The sequence below is a fragment of the Piliocolobus tephrosceles genome, chromosome 7 (assembly GCF_002776525.5).
Source record: "Piliocolobus tephrosceles isolate RC106 chromosome 7, ASM277652v3, whole genome shotgun sequence".
NCBI lineage: Eukaryota > Metazoa > Chordata > Mammalia > Primates > Cercopithecidae > Piliocolobus > Piliocolobus tephrosceles.
The window spans coordinates 25,535,942-25,553,549 of record NC_045440.1 but is presented as its reverse complement, the minus strand read 5'-3'; the positions used below and the strand labels follow the sequence as shown (position 1 = coordinate 25,553,549).

The window sequence follows — 17,608 nt, the reverse complement described above, 5'->3', positions numbered from 1 at the left end:
GGTCAGGAATTGGGCCTGCCTTAGCTCTGGGTGCCTCTGCCTCAAGGCCTGTCATGAGGGGCTGTAGGTACAGAGCTGTGGTCTCATCTGAAGGCTCAGCTAGGGCAGGATCCTCATTTACGCTCACATGTGTAGTTGTTGGCAGGATTCAGGTCTTCACTGGCTGTTTGCCTGAGAGCATGAGTCTCTCACTGGCTGTAGGTCAGAAGCTACTGTCAGTTTCTTGCCCCAACAGTCACTCCCAGGACAGCTGACCACATGGGCAGCTGGCTGCCATCCCAGTGAGCAAGCTAGAGAGAGCAAGGCAGGGTGTGCACAGCCTTTGTCACCTAACCTCTGAGGTGACTTAGTATCACTTGCCACATTCTTTTGGTCAGAAGCAAGTCACTAGCCCACAGGGCAGGGGATTTCACAAGGGCATGAGTACCAGGAAGTGAGGGTCATTGGGGCCACTTTAGAGGCTGCCTGCCTGAATCTGAATCTTTGCCCATAAGGAGTCATGTCCCTCCCACATGCAAAATGCACTTGCCCTCTCCCAAGCTCCCCAAACATCTCATCCCTTTACAGCATCAGCCCAAAGTCCAGATTTGTCATCTAAATCAGGTCCAGATGGGAATAAGGTTTTGGGGGACACCTGTATAATTTATGGCTGCATAACCAGTCACCCCAACATTTAGCAGCTTAAAACACTCATCTCACAGGAGGGAGGGATCACTGGGTACTGTCTCAGCAGCTGCCTCCACAGCTGTCCAGGTTCACGTCCTGACTCTTCCACGTACAAGCTGTGTGCCCTTGGGCTGGTCATTTCCCTTCTGTACCTCACTTTCTCATCTGTAAATGGGACCAGTAATATAACTTATCTGCTAGGGAGGAGTGATGATTAAATGACATAAATTCTCAAGTAACTGGCATAGTCCTTGGCACAGAGTAAGTGCTGAATACATGATAACCATTTATAATTGTTTGAATTTTTTTCTTAGGAAAAAACTTCAGACGCTTCCTGAGAATATAGATCAAAAAGGATAAAGAGGGAGAGAAAATGATAGGCCTCAGATACAAGAGGCAGGAATCCAACATAAAACACTGTTGTGGTTCTTCAGGTCTTCCAAGGACATCAGAAACAATCATTAAAGTTTAAGAAACAAAAACTACTAAACGAAAAATATTTGTGCCTGCTGATTAAAGTATTCCATGTGGTCCAAGCAGTGTTAGAATGTCAGGATGCGGGAGGGGTATGGAGGGGCAGGTTGAGGTAAGGCCTCATGGGAGGTAACTGAACCCCATGGGAAATGACCGGCTCCACCCCCATTGTCAGTTACCGCCCATTAGAGATTGCAGACCCATTCAGTCTAGGAAATTGCAAAGGGAACCTGTGATCACACTGTCTGCAGTTGTCTGCACAGCTCGGGGATTCAGACGCAGCACAAACCAGCTTTTGGCCCTCATGGGACACTCTTCTGGCTGGTGCTGTGACCAACATGAGAGCAGGTCACTTCTCAGCCCCATCTCCCAGTCTGTACCAGGCTGGACTAGAGGATATCTGAGGGCCTTAGAGGATATCTGAGGGCCCTTTATCCCATAGATGTCTGATTCAGGATCAGGACTGTACTTACCATCTGTGCCCACAGCACTTGGCATGGATGGGGTTCAGCAAATGCATTTGAGTTACACTTGTGTTGAAGTGGAGTCCCAGTTGTAAATGTGATGTGTCTGCCCTCCCAGCCCAACCTCCAGCCCTAACCTGTCTTCCTCTCATTCCCACATCAGGCCAAGTGCAGGAACATGGAGCATGCACTGCGGGAGAAGGCCAAGGCCTTCTGGGCCATGCGGCGCTCCTATGAGGCCATCGCCAAGCACAATCAGGTGAGTGAACGATGGGGCTGAGCGGGGAGATTGGGTCCACTCAGGGCAGTCGGGGGAGGAGTGAAGATGCGTCGGCCCTGGCTTTGTCTCACATAACCCTCTGGGTAGAGGTGGGCTCCCTTACCTCTGATGGTCCTGTGCAACCATGTCCTGGATGCTGACCGTGGCTTCTCTGCTTTGGCCCCTCTAAAGACCCAGGTGTGATCATGCCAGCAGCCACAGGAGTGACTTAAAAAGCTACCAACACCATCTGCCCTGTGGCACATGCATTGTATCACCGCCACCTGTGCATTCAGTGATGACCTGGGACTCATGTAATTTCTTGTTTTCTTTCAGTTGCCACATCCACTCCATCAGCAATCCTATTCCTCCATCTCTAAAATACGTTATTTCTGTCAAACTCTCTATGTTCTGGTCCAGGTCGCCATCATCTCTCACTGGGCCTCCTGCCTGGGCCTCGTGCTTTCTTTCTTTTGTATTCTGCTTTCCACGGACTGGGGTGATTGTTTAGTAAAACACACCAGCAGTGCCCCTCCTCTGCTTAAAACTGCCAGTGGGCTTCCAGTCACCCTCAGTACCACCCAGATTCCTTACCATGGCCTCCAAGGCCATTGCCTGACCCTGCATATCCTCAACCTCATTTACTTCTCTGCCTCATCTTCTTTCTGTCCCTTAAGCAAACTAAGCCTTCTCCCCAGAATGCATGCCCAGCATCTTTGCCATTAAAATCTCAGATGTCCCCTTCAAGAAACTTTTCCTGATCACCCTCCTCTTTTACTCGATGGCACACTTCCCTGGTTTATTTCCTTGATGACACTTCATTACCTGTAATTACCTTTGGTTTTCTGTTTGCTTTTTATCCCTTCCCATCAGAATATAATGAAAACAGGGCACACTATTGCCAATTATCTAGAGGAGTTCTTGGCACACAATAGGTGACCAATAAAAATGTTTGTTGATTGAGTGAAGTGAGTAAGTAACCAGTAACTATTAATCAAATGAATGAATGGGCTCCCTCTGTCCCCACTCTGGTTGTTCTGCCTGGCACCCTCTCTTCCTCCAGGTCCTGTGTGGATTGGCAGCCTTGTTTCTGACTTTTGATCTTGGCTGTGGTCTTTGGCTTTCTGAGGTGGCTGCCTCTAGTGATTACCACTCTGTTAGACTCATGTTAGCGACAGCTGAGCCATGCCTGGTCCGGTTTGCTGGGCACTGTCCTCAGGAGCCTGTGGTCCCCTCTACTATGTGTCCAAAGGTGAGGATTAGGCCCAGGCAAGGGCCTCATTAACATCTGGCTGTGGAGTTTACCCTGAGCCACAGAGCTGGTGGAACAGAGTGGAAGAAAGGACTGTGTGACACACTGGGCGCCAGGGCAGTAACCGCAAAGCAGACCTATTTCCAAATCTAAGGCTAGTTCCCCAGCGGATCCCTCAGCCCCCTCCAAGCTAATCCCCTCCTCCAAAAAGAGGGCAATTCCCTCTTACTAGGATTTAAAAAAAAATAAAAATTCAGATAAAATAATGCATATAAGTGCCCAACAGAGAGAAGCCGTTAACATTTCTGATGTCTAATAGACAGACAAACTGGTGGGAGAGAGTTTTCACTTTTTCAGTGGATTATTTTGTCATCCAATGTCAGAGCTATAAATACATGTTGAAATTCCAACTCCAAATAGCAATTACGAACCTGCTGTTGCTGGAGTTTGTTGAGTTGTTTTTCCAGTAGTCATCGTGGAGTCATGTAGCTTCATCATTGTTCTCTTACTTGGTTTCCTTTTGTGGCTAAAGCCATATGACTGGCTTGCCTTGTCCAGGACTGGGTTGGGGATATTTGGGGAGCGTCTGTCTGTCCATGTGGCAGTACTGCCTGCCCATGCCAGGGAGTGTAGGAGTCCTGAGCTTTTTGCTGATGCTGAGGGTAATGAGGTCACGTGGGAAGCCCCTAGGATTCCAGCCTGCTTAATACTTTGTCTATTAAATTCATTTAATCAAGTCAATGAGAAAAGTGAAAGTTGTGGTGTTTATTCCTTTACAGTGAGGCCATCATTGCCCACGGTGAGTGGGCAGGAGTTGACCTTGCACTTGCTGGTTTTTCCTGCCATGCTCTGTTCTTGATTTTTCTGTGTGATAAGAATTATCGAGGAGAGGGAAAGCGTCAAGATAAATAGCTAATGCATGCGGGGCTTAATACCTAGGTGATGGGTTGACAGGTGCAGCAGACCATCATGGCGCACATTTACCTGTGTAGCAAACCTGCACATCCTGCACATGTGTTCTGGAACTTAAATGTAAAAAAAAAAAAAAAAAAAGAATCACCCTGGATTCTGCTCTCTCCAACGCAGACATCAGTCTTTTCAGTCTGATGGGTTAGCCATGCTGTTTGTCCTCATTTGCATTTCTTTGATTATTGGTAAGTCTGTACACCTTTTCACAAGCATAACGGCCATTTATGTTTCTTCTGTGAATGCTAATTCACATTCTTTTTTTCCCTTGGAATATTTGTCTGTTCTCTCAGTGGATTTGTAAGAGTGCTTTGTACATTAAGAATAATAGCCATTTGTCATAAATGTTGCAAATATACCTCCTGTTTGTCATTTCTTTTTCAGTGGATCATTTTCAATTTTTTTGGCCATTTTCACTTTTTCAGTGAATCCTTTTGTTATATTTTCAGAGCTATAAACATACAAACAGTCCCTGGCTTATGATTTTTTGACTTTACCATGGTGCACAGACAATGTGCATTCAGTAGAAACTGTACTTTGAGTACCCATCAACCATTCTGTTTTTCCCCTTCAGTACAGTATTCAATAAATTACATGAGACACTCGGTGCTTTGTTATGACATAGGCTTTGTGTTAGATGATTCTGCCCAACTGTAGGCTAATGTGAGTGTCCTGGGCACGTTTAAGGTAGGCTAGACTAGGCCGGGTGCAGTGGCTCACGCCTGTAATCCCAGCAGTTTGGGAGGCTGAGGCAGGCGGATCACAAGGTCAGGAGATCAAGACTATCCTGACTAACATGGTGAAACCCTGTCTCTACTAAAAAGGTACAAAAAATTAGCCAGGCGTGGTGGCGGCACCTGTAGTCCCAGCTACTTGGGAGACTGAGGCAGGAGAATGGCGTGAACCCAGGAGGCGGAGCTTGCAGTGAGCCAAGATCGTGCCACTGCACTCCAGCCCGGGCGACAGAGCAAGACTCTGTCTCATAAATAAATAAATAAATAAATAAATAAATAAATAAATAAATAAATAGGGTAGGCTAAGCTAACCTACGATGTTTTTAGTAGTTTAGGTGTATTCATTGCTTTGACTTAACCGTTTTTCAACTTATGATGGGCTTATTGGGATGTAACCCCATCATACGTTGAGGAACATCAATATTTAACTTTCAGTCCAAAGATGAGATTACTAACCTGCCATTGCCACAGCACACATTTCGAATGGTTTTTCTAACAGTTGTCGTGGAATTATATTTTTGTCTTTAACTTTATGAATAGTCTCTTGCCATACACACCTCTTAATTTTCTCTGTTTTCAGTTATCTCATTCTTTCTTCGAGGCTTCTCAGTTTTGTACTGCGCCAAGGAATGTCTTTCTTATTCCAAGCTGAGAAATATTTATTTGCTTTTTCTTTAATTACATTTATGGTTTTATCTTCCCTTTGAAAATACTTTTTGTGAGGACAGGCACGGTGGCTTACGCCTGTAATCCCAGCACTTTGGGAGGCCGAGGCGGGCGGATCACCTTAAGTCAGGAGTTTGAGACCAGCCTGACCAACATGGCGAAACCCCGTCTCTGCTAAAAAACACAAAACTTAGCCGGGCGTGGTGGCACACACCTGTAGTCCCAGCTACTTGGGAGGCTGAAGCAGGGAGAATTGCTTGAACCCAGGAGGCAGAGGCTGCAGTGAGCCAAGATCACGCCACTGCACTCCAGCCTAGGCGAAAGAGTGAGACTCAGTCTCAAAAAAAAAAAAAAAAGAGAAAAAAAAAAAAACCTTTTGTGGTTATGATTTGGAGTGTGTATATTATTTTAATGATTATTTTAAAATAAATACTTCCTACTGCTCCTTTGGTAAAGCCTCTGGATCAGACAAATTTTAAGTCCTAAGATTGGAAGGCAAATACGTTAAAAAAAAATCATTGCTATTTGCAGCCATTCATTTCTATGATTCAGGACTTCCTTGTTATGGTGCAACCTAAAAAAGGAACTGAACATTGTATGTAGATGAGATTATAGTACTACAATTGCAATCTATAAGCTGTGATTTTATTTTTAAAAAAACCCTATCAAAACAACCTATTATTAGGTTGTTGGACTTTCCCATTTGAAATCTGAACTTAGAAATGTGTGCTTATAAACTATTATGTTGATGCTTATAAACTATTACGTTGCTATTTTATCTATAGGCGTTCTATACATGATTTCTTTGAACATAAAGTTCCTTTGCTAAAAATGGGAAAGTTGCTGGGTTATGGAGGTTCCCTCCGTATCTGACCCCTGACTCACTCCCGCTCTCTGACGTAGGTGGAGGCTGCATGGCTAGAAGGCCGGATCCGGCAGGAGTTTGATAAGCTTCGCGAGTTCTTGAGAGTGGAGGAGCAGGCCATTCTGGATGCCATGGCGGAGGAGACAAGGCAGAAGCAGCTTCTGGCCGACGAGAAGATGAAGCAGCTCACGGAGGAGACAGAGGTGCTGGCACATGAGATTGAACGGCTGCAGATGGAGATGAAGGAGGACGACGTTTCTTTTCTCATGGTAAGGAGCTCAGCATCTTTATTCAGTGACAGGGCCAGATGTTCCGGCACCAACTGGGAGCCACAGCCCACCAGCCCTGGCCAACCTCATCTTCCTGGAGTTTCCTGGGTACTGGCCTGGAAGAGCTCACAAGTGACCTGCTCTGCTTGTGTCATGAAGCTAAAAAGAGTTATCAGGGTGGAGTTCCTTGAAACCCTCTTATTTCTTCCTCTCTCTTCTTTTTTTTTTTTTTAGAGACAGGGTCTTGCTCTGTCACGCAGGCTGGAGTACAGTGGGTGATTATAGCTCAGTGTAACCTCAAACTCATGGGCTCGAGTGATCCTCTCTCCTTAGCCTCCTGAGTAGCTGGGACTACAGGCACGAGCCACCATGCCCAGCTAAGTTTTTCATTTCTTAACAGTCAGGTGGGGGTGAGGGGGGTCTCACTATGTTGCCCAAGCTGGTCTTGAATCCCTGGCCTCAAGTGATGCTTCCAGCTTGGCCTCCCAGGTAGTTGGACTGCTGGCGCTCCACTGTGCCCAGCTCCTGTCTCTTCTTTCTTCCTTTCTCTTGCCCTCTCTCTTACTCTCATTTTTTTTCCTGTCTCTACCTTTTAATAAAATGAGTTCTTTTAAAAGCATTCAATTATTTAAATTTTTTATTTAAATATGATGCCTTGGCTTTCTGTCTTCTTAAGAAAAAGATGATTCTGTTCTCTCTTTTAAAAAAACAGTATTATTCATTTTTTCTTCCTTTTATTGATTTATTTCCTCCCCATGAGCCATCGGTCCTTACAAATTTCCTGCAGGGAAATTTCTGGGCTTGAAAGCCAGTCTGTAAACTGGCCAGTGTGGTGAGGTGTCTCCTGTCCCTGGAAAACAGCTGACTGCTGTGGAAGGGGTGTCACTGTAGACGGAGCGGGAGGCGACAGGGATGGTTATCTGTTCAGGCAGTGTCACCTCCTGGGTGGGACCTTTAGGAGTTCTCCACCTCACTCAGAGCCTTGAACCATGAAGCCATCTGTCTCCAAAATGTCCCTGATTATGAAATCATTCTGTGTTCAGAGCTGTCTCTAAAAAGAAAAATGAAGGAAAAAAAAAAAAGATAGAAAACCCATTTCGTGGGCTCCAAAAGCTGTGTGTCTCGTGGATTCTGTTTAGGGAACTGGGAGTATTGTCTTGCCCAGTACCCAGAGTGCTTTCAGGGATGATTTTGGTTTGTGATTCCTTTTTATTTTTTATTAGCAACTTTATTGAGATATAATTTACATGCTAAACAATTCACCCATTTAAAATGTACCACTCAGTGATTTTTAGTATATACAGAGTTGTGCAACCATCACGACAATTTTAGAACATTTCATGCCTCCAAAAGCAGCCCTGCTTTAGCTGTCACTCCCCAGTTCCTCCTCCCACATAAAAACTGTTACCTAAATTGAGTCTAACAGAGTGGTAACTACTAGAATTAGCAGCCCCTGGCAACCACTAATCTAAATACTATCTCCATAGATTTACCTATTCTAGACATTTCAAATGCATGGAATTATGTAACATGTAACCTTTTGTGACTGCCTTCTTTCAGTCGGCATATTTTGAAACATCATTCATATTGTAGCATCTATCAGTACTTCATTCCTTTTTATGGCCAAATAATATTCCATGGCATAGATATACAATTATGCATTGCTTGGTGATGGGGGTATGTTCTGAGAAATGTGTTATTAGGCAATTTTTTCATTATGCAAATGTCATGGAGTATGCTTACATAAACCTACATGGTGTAGCCTACTCCACACCTAGGTTATATGGAATAGCCTTTTGCTCCTAGGTTACAAACCTGTACAGCATGTTGCTGTACTGAATACTATAGGCAACTAGAGCCCACTGTTAAGTATTTGTGTATCTAAACAGAGAAAAAGTACAGTAAAAATATGGTGATGTAATCTCATGGGACCAGAGTCATATATGTGGTTCCTTGTTGACTGAAACATCGTTACGTCGCACATGGCTATATTACATTTTATTTATTGATTTATCAGTTGGTGGTTGCTGTGGTTTAAATATGTTCCCCAAAATTTATGTGTTGCAAACTTAATCCCCAATGCAACAGTGTGGGGAGGTGGAGCCTAATAAGAAGTGATTGGGTCCTGAGAGCCCTCATGAATGGGTTAATGTTGTTACTGGTGGAGTGGGTTAGTTATTGAGAGAGTGGGCTTGTTATAAAAGTGAATTTGGGCCCCTCTTGCTCTCTCGCTGTTGGTCTTATGTGTGGTCTCTTGCCCTTCTTCCTTCTGCCATGGGATGACACAGCCTGAGGGCTCTCATCAGAAGCCAGTGCCTTGCTCTTGGACTTCCCAGCTTCAGAACCACGAGTGAAATAAACTATTGTTTATAAGTTACCCAGTCTGTGGTATTTTGTTACAGCAGCACAAAATGAACTAAGACAGTGGTCATTTGGGTTGTTTCTATTTTGGCTATTATGAATAATATGGCTGTAAACATTCAGGTAGCAACTTTTATGTGGACATATTTTCATTTTTCTTGGAAATACGTCTGGGAGTAGATTTGCTGGATTATATGATAACTCTAGGTTTAACTATTGGAAGAACCACCAGGCCATTATCCAGAGCAGCTGTATCATTTTATATTCCCATCAGGAGTGTATGTGGATTCCAGTTTCTCCACATTTTTGCCAAAATTTGTTTTTTAAAAATTATAGCCATCCTTGTAGATGTGAAGTGGTATCTCCTTGTGTATTGCATGTCATCATTTCCCTGATGGCTAATGACCTGGAACATCTTTTCATGGGCTTTTTGATCATTAGTAGATCTTCCTTGGACAAATGTCTATTCAGATCCTTTGCCCATTTTTAACGTGGGTTGTCTTTTTATTGTTGAGTTGTTAGAGTTCTTTATATAGTCTAGATACAAGTTCTTTATCGGTTTTAACTCTACATGTAGGTCTTTGATGCATTTTGAGTTATTTTTTGTATATGGTATAGTAAGGGTTAGTCCAACTTCTTTTTTTTCTTTTCTTTTTTTTTGCATGTCAACATACAGTTTTCCCAGTGCCATTTGTTGGAAAGACTATCTATTCCTCCATTAAATCATCTTGGCACTCTTGTAAATAATTGATTGATGGTAAATATGAGGGTTTATTTCTGGACTTTCAATTCTATTCCATTGATCCCAACGCCTGTTTTTATATTAGCACCACATATCTTGATTACTGTTGATTTGTAGTAAGTCTTAAAATTGGGCATTGTGAGTCTTCCAATGTTCTTCTTTTTCAAGATGGTTTTGGCTGTTCTGGGTCCCTCGAAATTTTGTGTGAATTTTAGGATCAGTTTTTTAGTTTCTGCAAAGAAGCCAGCTAGGATAACGGATTGCACTGAGTCAGTAGATCAACTTAAGGAGTGTCTTAGTATGTTTTCTGTTGCTATGACAAATTATAAAACAGTCCAAGTTTATTCAGCTCATTGTTCTGGGTGAGGCCAGGAAGTCCAGGAACATGATGGCTCTGGCATTTGGTGTGGGCCATCTCATGGCAGAAGGAGGAAATGAATGCAAGACACAGTAGTTGCTCATTGTTTTATAGCAACCCAGTCTCATGATAACTAAACCACTTCACAGTAATGACATTAATCTATTTGTGAGGGCTCTGCACTCATGACCCAATCACCTCTTTTTAGGCCCTACCTCCCAACACAGTTGCATTGGGGATTTAGTGTTCAACACATGAACTTTCGGATAATAGGTTCAAATCATAGCAGGGATGTTATTGTTAACATCTTGGCAATATTAAGACTTATGATCCATGGAATGCATGACTCCTTTTGAGGTCAGAAATGTATACATTTCCTCTACATCTGTGTCTCTGTGTTGTTATTTTTTTATTTTCATTTTTTTCAGAAACACAAGAGCCGAAAACGCCGGTAAGTTGCCAAAGCGGGTGGAGGGGAGGGCAGGAGTGGGCAGAAATACCAGGAGTACAAACTCCAGTGGCCCCGGGGCAAGCAGGTAACAGCCAGCTGGGCGCACCAGCCCACAGGAGCTACTGTGCCCTGGTTTTGAGAGGGAGTGGTGGACAATGGCCAGGTGGAGAAAGCCCCCTCACAGCATCCGGTTCCAGTTGGCTCTGGGGCAGTGTTGTTCTCCTGAGTGTGGAGGGTCCCCGCCTGCTGTGCAGGGAAGGAGAACACCATCCTGCACGTGACTCGCGTTTCTCGGGGTCAATGTCAGGCTTGTTTCTCGGTCAGCCCCCTCCCTCTGAGAGCCTTAGGTCACAGTGGTTTGTGTTGATGGTTGTTGGGTTCACAGGGATGAATGAGGAAGAGCTGTGTCCCGGTCAGAGTTGTTCAAAGATGGAAGAGAGTGCTTTTGGAGGGAGTGAGTTCCCTGTGCTCACTTCCCACTGGCAGTGTGCAAGCAAAGGCCGGAGGACACCTTGGGACCACTGGACTAGAGCATCCTTAGGGTCCCTTCCAACTCAGACATCCCGTGAGCCAGATGTGTAAGTGTGATTTCTGCCTGCAAGGATGGCAGCCATGTTAGAGAACCTCCTGTTTGTATTTCTCCTAGGTAGGGCAGGGTGAGCCCTCGGACTGAATTCTGAAGGGAGGTAGCAGCCCTGTTGGCCTTGGCCCATCTCCCATCATAGCCCAGTCCAGTCTTGTCTTGGGGAAGGTGGCCAGGAAACTTGGGCCTGAGGGAAGGGAACGAGTCCTGTTGCTGGTTTCCAGCTGGCCCAGTTCGGCCCAGGATGCATGGCTCTGACCCTGCTCGCCATACCCCATTGTGCTTTTCCAGACTCTTCTGCACCATGGAGCCAGAGCCAGTCCAGCCTGGCATGCTTATCGATGTCTGCAAGTACCTGGGCTCCCTGCAGTACCGCGTCTGGAAGAAGATGCTTGCATCTGTGGAATCTGGTGAGCGGGGGTGCAGGCAGGTGTCCCAAGCATGGGTGGAAGCCCTTTATGTTAGCAAAGAGGCACCAGGGCTGGTCTCTGCCCACCTCCCACCTCCTCAGAGGTCCCCTCCTCTCTCAGGTGATCCCTCTGCCAGGCCCTTGCAGGCGAGTACCTGTACCTTGGTCTTCTCCACTCTGCCCAACACCTCCAACCCTTCTGGTAGAATGCCTTCTCTCAGGACCTTGACACTTGGTCCCCTCTTCAGAGAGGGAAACTGGCTTCCTTGTCTATTCAGAACTGTATTTTGTATGATAAAAGACCTCCTCCATCCGGGATCGCCTCTCCCAAGGCGACTGCAGCCCACACGAGCCACAGTGTCCTGGTTTTACAGGGAGGAATATCACTGACTCAGGGAATGGGCCATGCTGTCCTAACATCCCTGGGTCGTGTGAACGTTGTGTCTCTGCCTATATGAGTTCCTGTGGCTGCCATAACAAAGGACCAAAACTGGAAAATGAGAGAAGTCAACTCTCTCACAGTTCTGGAGGCTAGAAATCCAAAATCCAGATGTTGGCAGGGCCAGGCCCCCTCTGAAACCTGTAGAGGAGAGTCTTCATTGCCTCTTCCATCTTCTGGTGCCTCCTGGCCATTCTTGGCCTTATTGGCTCCCCCTCAGCGCTTTGATCCCCACCTCTGCCATCACACAGCATTTCCCCCTGTGTGTCTGTGTCTGTCTCCTCTTTATTATAAGGACACAGGTCATATTGGATTGGGGACCCTCCTCCAGTCTTACTAATACATGTACAACCACCCCACTCCCAAATAAGGTCACACTCTGAGGTACCAGGGGTTGGGACTGCCACATATCTTTTGGGGGATGCAGCCCAACCCCTGCCACCGCTCAAGCCCTGGGCCGCTCCTTGCATGGACTTGGGGCCAGGTGGGACACAGTGGTTGGTTTGTGGGGCTGGAGATATCTACGTGTGGCCTAAGGGACCTCAGGTTTGCTGATTCCCCATTTCTGCCCCTGCTCGCAGTACCCTTCAGCTTTGACCCCAACACCGCAGCCGGCTGGCTCTCCGTGTCTGACGACCTCACCAGCGTCACCAACCACGGCTACCGCGTGCAGGTGGAGAACCCGGAACGCTTCTCCTCGGCGCCCTGCCTGCTGGGCTCCCGTGTCTTCTCTCAGGGCTCACACGCTTGGGAGGTGGCCCTGGGAGGGCTGCAGAGCTGGCGGGTGGGCGTTGTGCGTGTGCGCCAGGACTCGGGCGCTGAGGGCCACTCGCACAGCTGCTACCACGACACACGCTCGGGCTTCTGGTACGTCTGCCGCACACAGGGCGTGGAGGGGGACCACTGCGTGACCTCCGACCCAGCCACGTCGCCCCTGGTCCTGGCCATCCCACGCCGCCTGCGTGTGGAGCTGGAGTGCGAGGAGGGCGAGCTGTCTTTCTATGACGCGGAGCGCCATTGCCACCTGTACACCTTCCACGCGCGCTTTGGGGAGGTGCGCCCCTACTTCTACCTGGGGGGTGCACGGGGAGCTGGGCCTCCAGAGCCTTTGCGCATCTGCCCCCTGCACATCAGCATCAAGGAAGAACTGGACGGCTGAGCCGGCCCGGGGCTACCCAGGTCTTGTGCCACGGCACTGTTTTCTTTCTTCCCTCTTCCTAATGCCCACATTGCTTGGGCACTGCTGTGCCCCCACCTCCTTGCCAGGCTCTTCCTCCTGTCCCGCCTGGTCCTTTCCCATGACTCCAGGCTGCGCCTCTCTCCATGTTTGGTCCCTTCTCTGTCCACAGTCAGTAGCTATCTGGGTTGCACCTCACTGGCCAGGCTCTCCCGAGTTGTGGCACCTCCACAATGTGAATTTTCTGAATCCCCATTCCAGGATTTCTGGGAATAATGTTTACTTCTAGAATGGGCCTGCTGTAGACCATGTCATCCAGGTGTGGTAAAGCCATTGGATGAGGAGGGGACTGCCATGGAAAGGAGAGTTTGTTACTTAGGGTTCCAAGAGGAGGGGCCGCATAGGAAAGCCCCAGGGTGGGTCAGAAGGAGGAAGGAGGGAGGGGAACATGTGGGCAGGAGACTTCCTCTGGTTTTCTCAGGAGGAAATGGACAAGGCAGAGTAAGCAGGGGAGACAGGTTTAGGGGTAGCTGACTTGAGTAATTTCAGTGGCTCTCAGCGTAGGGTCTGGCCTTTTTGTCTGATACCTGGCCCCACGATAGTCAGGACAGGTGAATGTTGGCCTGGGGTGACAGCCCTGAGAGAGCCATGTGAAGGAGGCAGCTGGCGCCATTGCTTCGGATTGGTTGGTTTCTGTAGGAAAGGTGTGTGCTCAGCCAGATGCTTGCTATCTCCAGGGATTAGGGGATTGGCTAGCCTGGGAGGAGCAGTCTGTCCAGGTCAGTCAGGCCCCAGATATCAGAGCATCAAGAGTACAGGAAATACAGTTAATGCAGGGCTTCTGCATGGCTGTATACCCCGTCCCCATCAGATCAGCTCTGATTGATCTGTTCTTGCACAATTTCTTCTGAACGCAGGGTTCCAGAGCACTTAAACGCAACATTTAAAAATCGTGGTTTCGGCCTGTTTGCTTGCCAGGCCCGTTTCCCCACTGGATGAGGACATCCTGCTATAATCGCTGTGGAGGAAATTCCTCTGGTTAATTCTCATCAGCGTCTGCAGAAAGGAAGGAAAGGCACCCTTTTCGGTTGGGAAGAAAGGAGAGGGGTGGCACCGTGGACGTGGCCCTAAACGCTATGGGAAAGGGAAAAGGAGACTGGGCCTCGCTGCCCTCTTGTCTCTGCTGACTTCAGCCTGGTCATGCTTGCTCTACCACTTGCGATTTCATCCTGAATTTCTTCCTCCACCGTGCCTGCAGACTTTTCCCTAGGCTTGTTTTTTCTCCCACATCTCTGAAGAGAGTTTTTAATCGTCAACTCACTATGTCCCAGGAAGTGGCATCATAAAAGGAAATACTTTTTTTCCTAGGAGCAGTGTTAAAATCTGGGTCACATTCCTGACCAAGGACTCAGCATCCCACTTTCTGCCCATCCCCTCCAGTTCACAAAAACTGACATTTTAAACAAATCATGACTCATGCCTATTAGTGGGTTATAAATATATTGTGTACACTGGTTACATAAAACTTACAGCCACAAGGAGGGCCCAGGTAGGCAATGCCAGTGTGTGAAGGGGCTGGGTTGGGTGTGGTGAGGATGTTGGCAAACCAGCTCATGCACCTGGTTGGAAGATGCTCAGCCTCACAAAGGCTCCAAGCCCTTTGGGAGCCAAAGCGTCTGAGAGTGTGACACTCCTATAAAGTATTTATCACACCCATTAATATAATTTCTATATAATAAACTTGACCTGAAATTATTTCATTTGTTATATTAAAATTTTTTAAATGTTTTTTATTTTCACTCTAGATATGGGAAGAGTTTTTTTGTTTTTTGTTTTTTGTTTTTTAAACAGGATAACTTGAGCAGGCTAGGTAGGCCTCTTAAAAAATGATATTTGAGCTAAAACTCATTTTTCTTTTGGCATTTTCTTTTCAACGTTCTTATAAGCAAAGTTCATCCACATTGTAGCATGTGTTCAACTTTATTTTTTCGTCGGCTAATATTCCATTGTATGGAATGATAGTACTACATTGTATTTATCATGCATCGATTGGTGGACATTTGGGTTGTTTCTACTTCTTGACTATTATACATAATGCTGCTAGGAACACTTGTGCACAAGTTTTTGTGTGGACGTATGTTTTCATTTCTCTTTGGTATCTGCCTGGGAGCAGATTTGCTGGATCATGTGGAAACTGTTTAACCCTTGAGGGACTCCCAAGCTGTTTTCCAGTGTGGCGACACAATTTTATATCCCATCAACAGGGCATGAGGGTTCTGATTACTCCACATGTCTCAGTGCTTTTTATTATCTATCTTTAGCCATCCTAGTAGGGGTGATGTGGCATCTCATTGTGATTTTGGTTTGCATTTCCCTGATGGCGAATGATAGTGAGCATCTTTTCATGAGCTTATTGGCCATTTGCATATCTTCTTAGGACAACTATCTTTAGATCACTTGCTTCTTTTTTAATTGGGTTATTTGTCTTTTTATTATTGAGTTGTAAGAGTCCCTTTATAGCCTAGCACAAGTTCCTTTAACTGGTATATGATTATAAAATGTTTCTCTGAACTGTTTCATGTCCTTGATGATGTCCTTTGAAATACTAAAGCTTTTAATTTTGATGATGTCCAGTTTTTATTAATTTTTCTTTTGTTGTATATGTATCCTAGAAATCTCACTTTTGATACTGTCCTTAGGTCCATGTAAGTTCTGGGTTTTGGCTCAGGGATGGGGCAGTTGTTCTGTTGGCAGGAAGCCCTAGTCCACGAGTTCATTAATTCTTCCCTGAAGTCCCTCTCCTGCCCTCACCTTCCATTCACCCCGTCACTCTCCTTCTCATTACTGTGTCCGGGCTCAAAGCAGCAGCTCCATGGGAAGGCCCCCGTTCTCCAGTTTCTCCCACTTTTGCATCCATTCCACATGCACCATCGTTCATGTTCCCATTACCCAGAGGGACCCCACTTCCAACTCGCTGCAGTGCATTTCTCCAGGGCAGCTCTCAGGGCACATTGTCATCGCGCTCTGCCTTTATACCCGGAGTCTTCTCAGTCTCTTCACACACTGCTGCAGCCGGACCAGGCTCCTGTTACCCTTGAAACAGGCCACCTGCCCTCGCCAGGGGCCCATTGTCACTGAAATGTCCTGACCTCAGTTGCTCTGGCTTTCCTGGTCATATTGACTCTGCCACTTACATGATATCTCCTGGGGCACACTCTGCCTGCCTGAGCTTATTTCCTCATCTGTAGAAGTGGGGCCCCTCCTCACCTCCTGAACGTCTCAGCAGCGTGAGCACTTCAGAAACCAGAGTCTCAGAGCATGCAAGAGCCTCAGTGACCTCCAGGCTCCCAGTCACGTGCATGTCAACCACCTGGTATCAATTGGTCAGAGTTAGGTGCACAGGGACCATTTCCTTTTTTGCTTCCTCTCGTGGGGGTTGAAATTTCTCTCAACAAAATTTGATTGCTCAATACCACAATAGTGGAAGTCTTTCATGACCCTTGTGATGAGTGATGGGGAAGTGGCAGGAGTTTTCCCAGCTCCAGAGTGACATTCAAGACCCCTCCCTGGCTGGCTCCTGCTACCATGGTCACCACTGTTTACACAGACCCTGCCCAGCCTTCCTGGGTGCAGGGTCCCATTGTTCCTCCTGCCTGCAGCGCCTGTCGCCCTCCTTTTATCGTCCTTCAGTCCCCCTTCTCAGCTTGGCGGTGCCTTCCCAGACCTGCCCGGGGCTCCCTGGGCTGCCACTGCATACTGTCCGTTTTGCTGGAAGAGCACCTCGCTGTCTTTTCTGCTTGGAGACCTGGGAGTGCAGGAAGCATGTCATCTTCCTCTTTCAGGCCCCAAATCTGTGAATGTTGCTGGACCATAACAAATGATTGTTGAGGCCAGGCGCGGTGGCTCATTCCTGTAATCCCAGCACTTTGGGAGGCCGAGATGGGTGGATCACCTGAGGTTGGGAGTTTGAGGCCAGCCTGACCAACATGGTGAAACTCCATCTTTACTAAATACAAAGTTAGCCATGCGTGGTGGCGCGTGCCTGTAATCCCAGCTACTTGGGAGGCTGAGGAAGGAGAATCGCTTGAACCCAGGAGGCGGAGGTTGCGGTGAGCCGAGATTGTGCCATTGCACTCCAGCCTGGGCAATGAGTGAAACTCCGCCTCAAAAAAAATAATAACAATAATTTAAAATAAATAAATGATTGTAGAGTGCGTGTATGGTTAGAGATGTGCACTGCGGGGCAGGAAAGCTGCCCTTGAAAGTGCCACAGACCAACTGGTGGCATTTTGGTAAGGAGAAAGTGGCATGAAGCCCACAGTCCAGATTCTGGATCCAGATGCGAGCCCTGTGATTTGTGGGCTGCCTGAATCTTCTGACCCTCTGCTCCCTCATGTAGAATGAAGATGACAGTATCTACCTCCGGCACTTGTGGGGATTCAGTGAGGAAAATGATGATAAAAATGTCAAGTA

At 46.8% G+C, this 17,608-nt stretch overlaps 1 protein-coding gene across 2 annotated transcripts in view; it reads left to right on the top strand.

Moving 5' to 3' along the window:
• Nucleotides 1-14,935, top strand: part of TRIM35 (tripartite motif containing 35) — a 25,789-nt gene extending 10,854 nt beyond the window's left edge. Inside the window, exons 2-6 of one of the 2 annotated variants that reach the window (XM_023216777.3) lie at nt 1,768-1,863; nt 6,385-6,615; nt 10,505-10,527; nt 11,402-11,520; nt 12,540-14,935. In XM_023216777.3, the coding sequence (XP_023072545.1) occupies nt 1,768-1,863; nt 6,385-6,615; nt 10,505-10,527; nt 11,402-11,520; nt 12,540-13,117 (1,047 nt within the window). In that variant the 3' untranslated portion in view covers nt 13,118-14,935. The remainder of the gene's footprint in view (nt 1-1,767; nt 1,864-6,384; nt 6,616-10,504; nt 10,528-11,401; nt 11,521-12,539) is intronic. The other variant, XM_026453966.2, reaches the window with a different exon arrangement.
• Nucleotides 14,936-17,608: the final 2,673 nt, after the last annotated feature.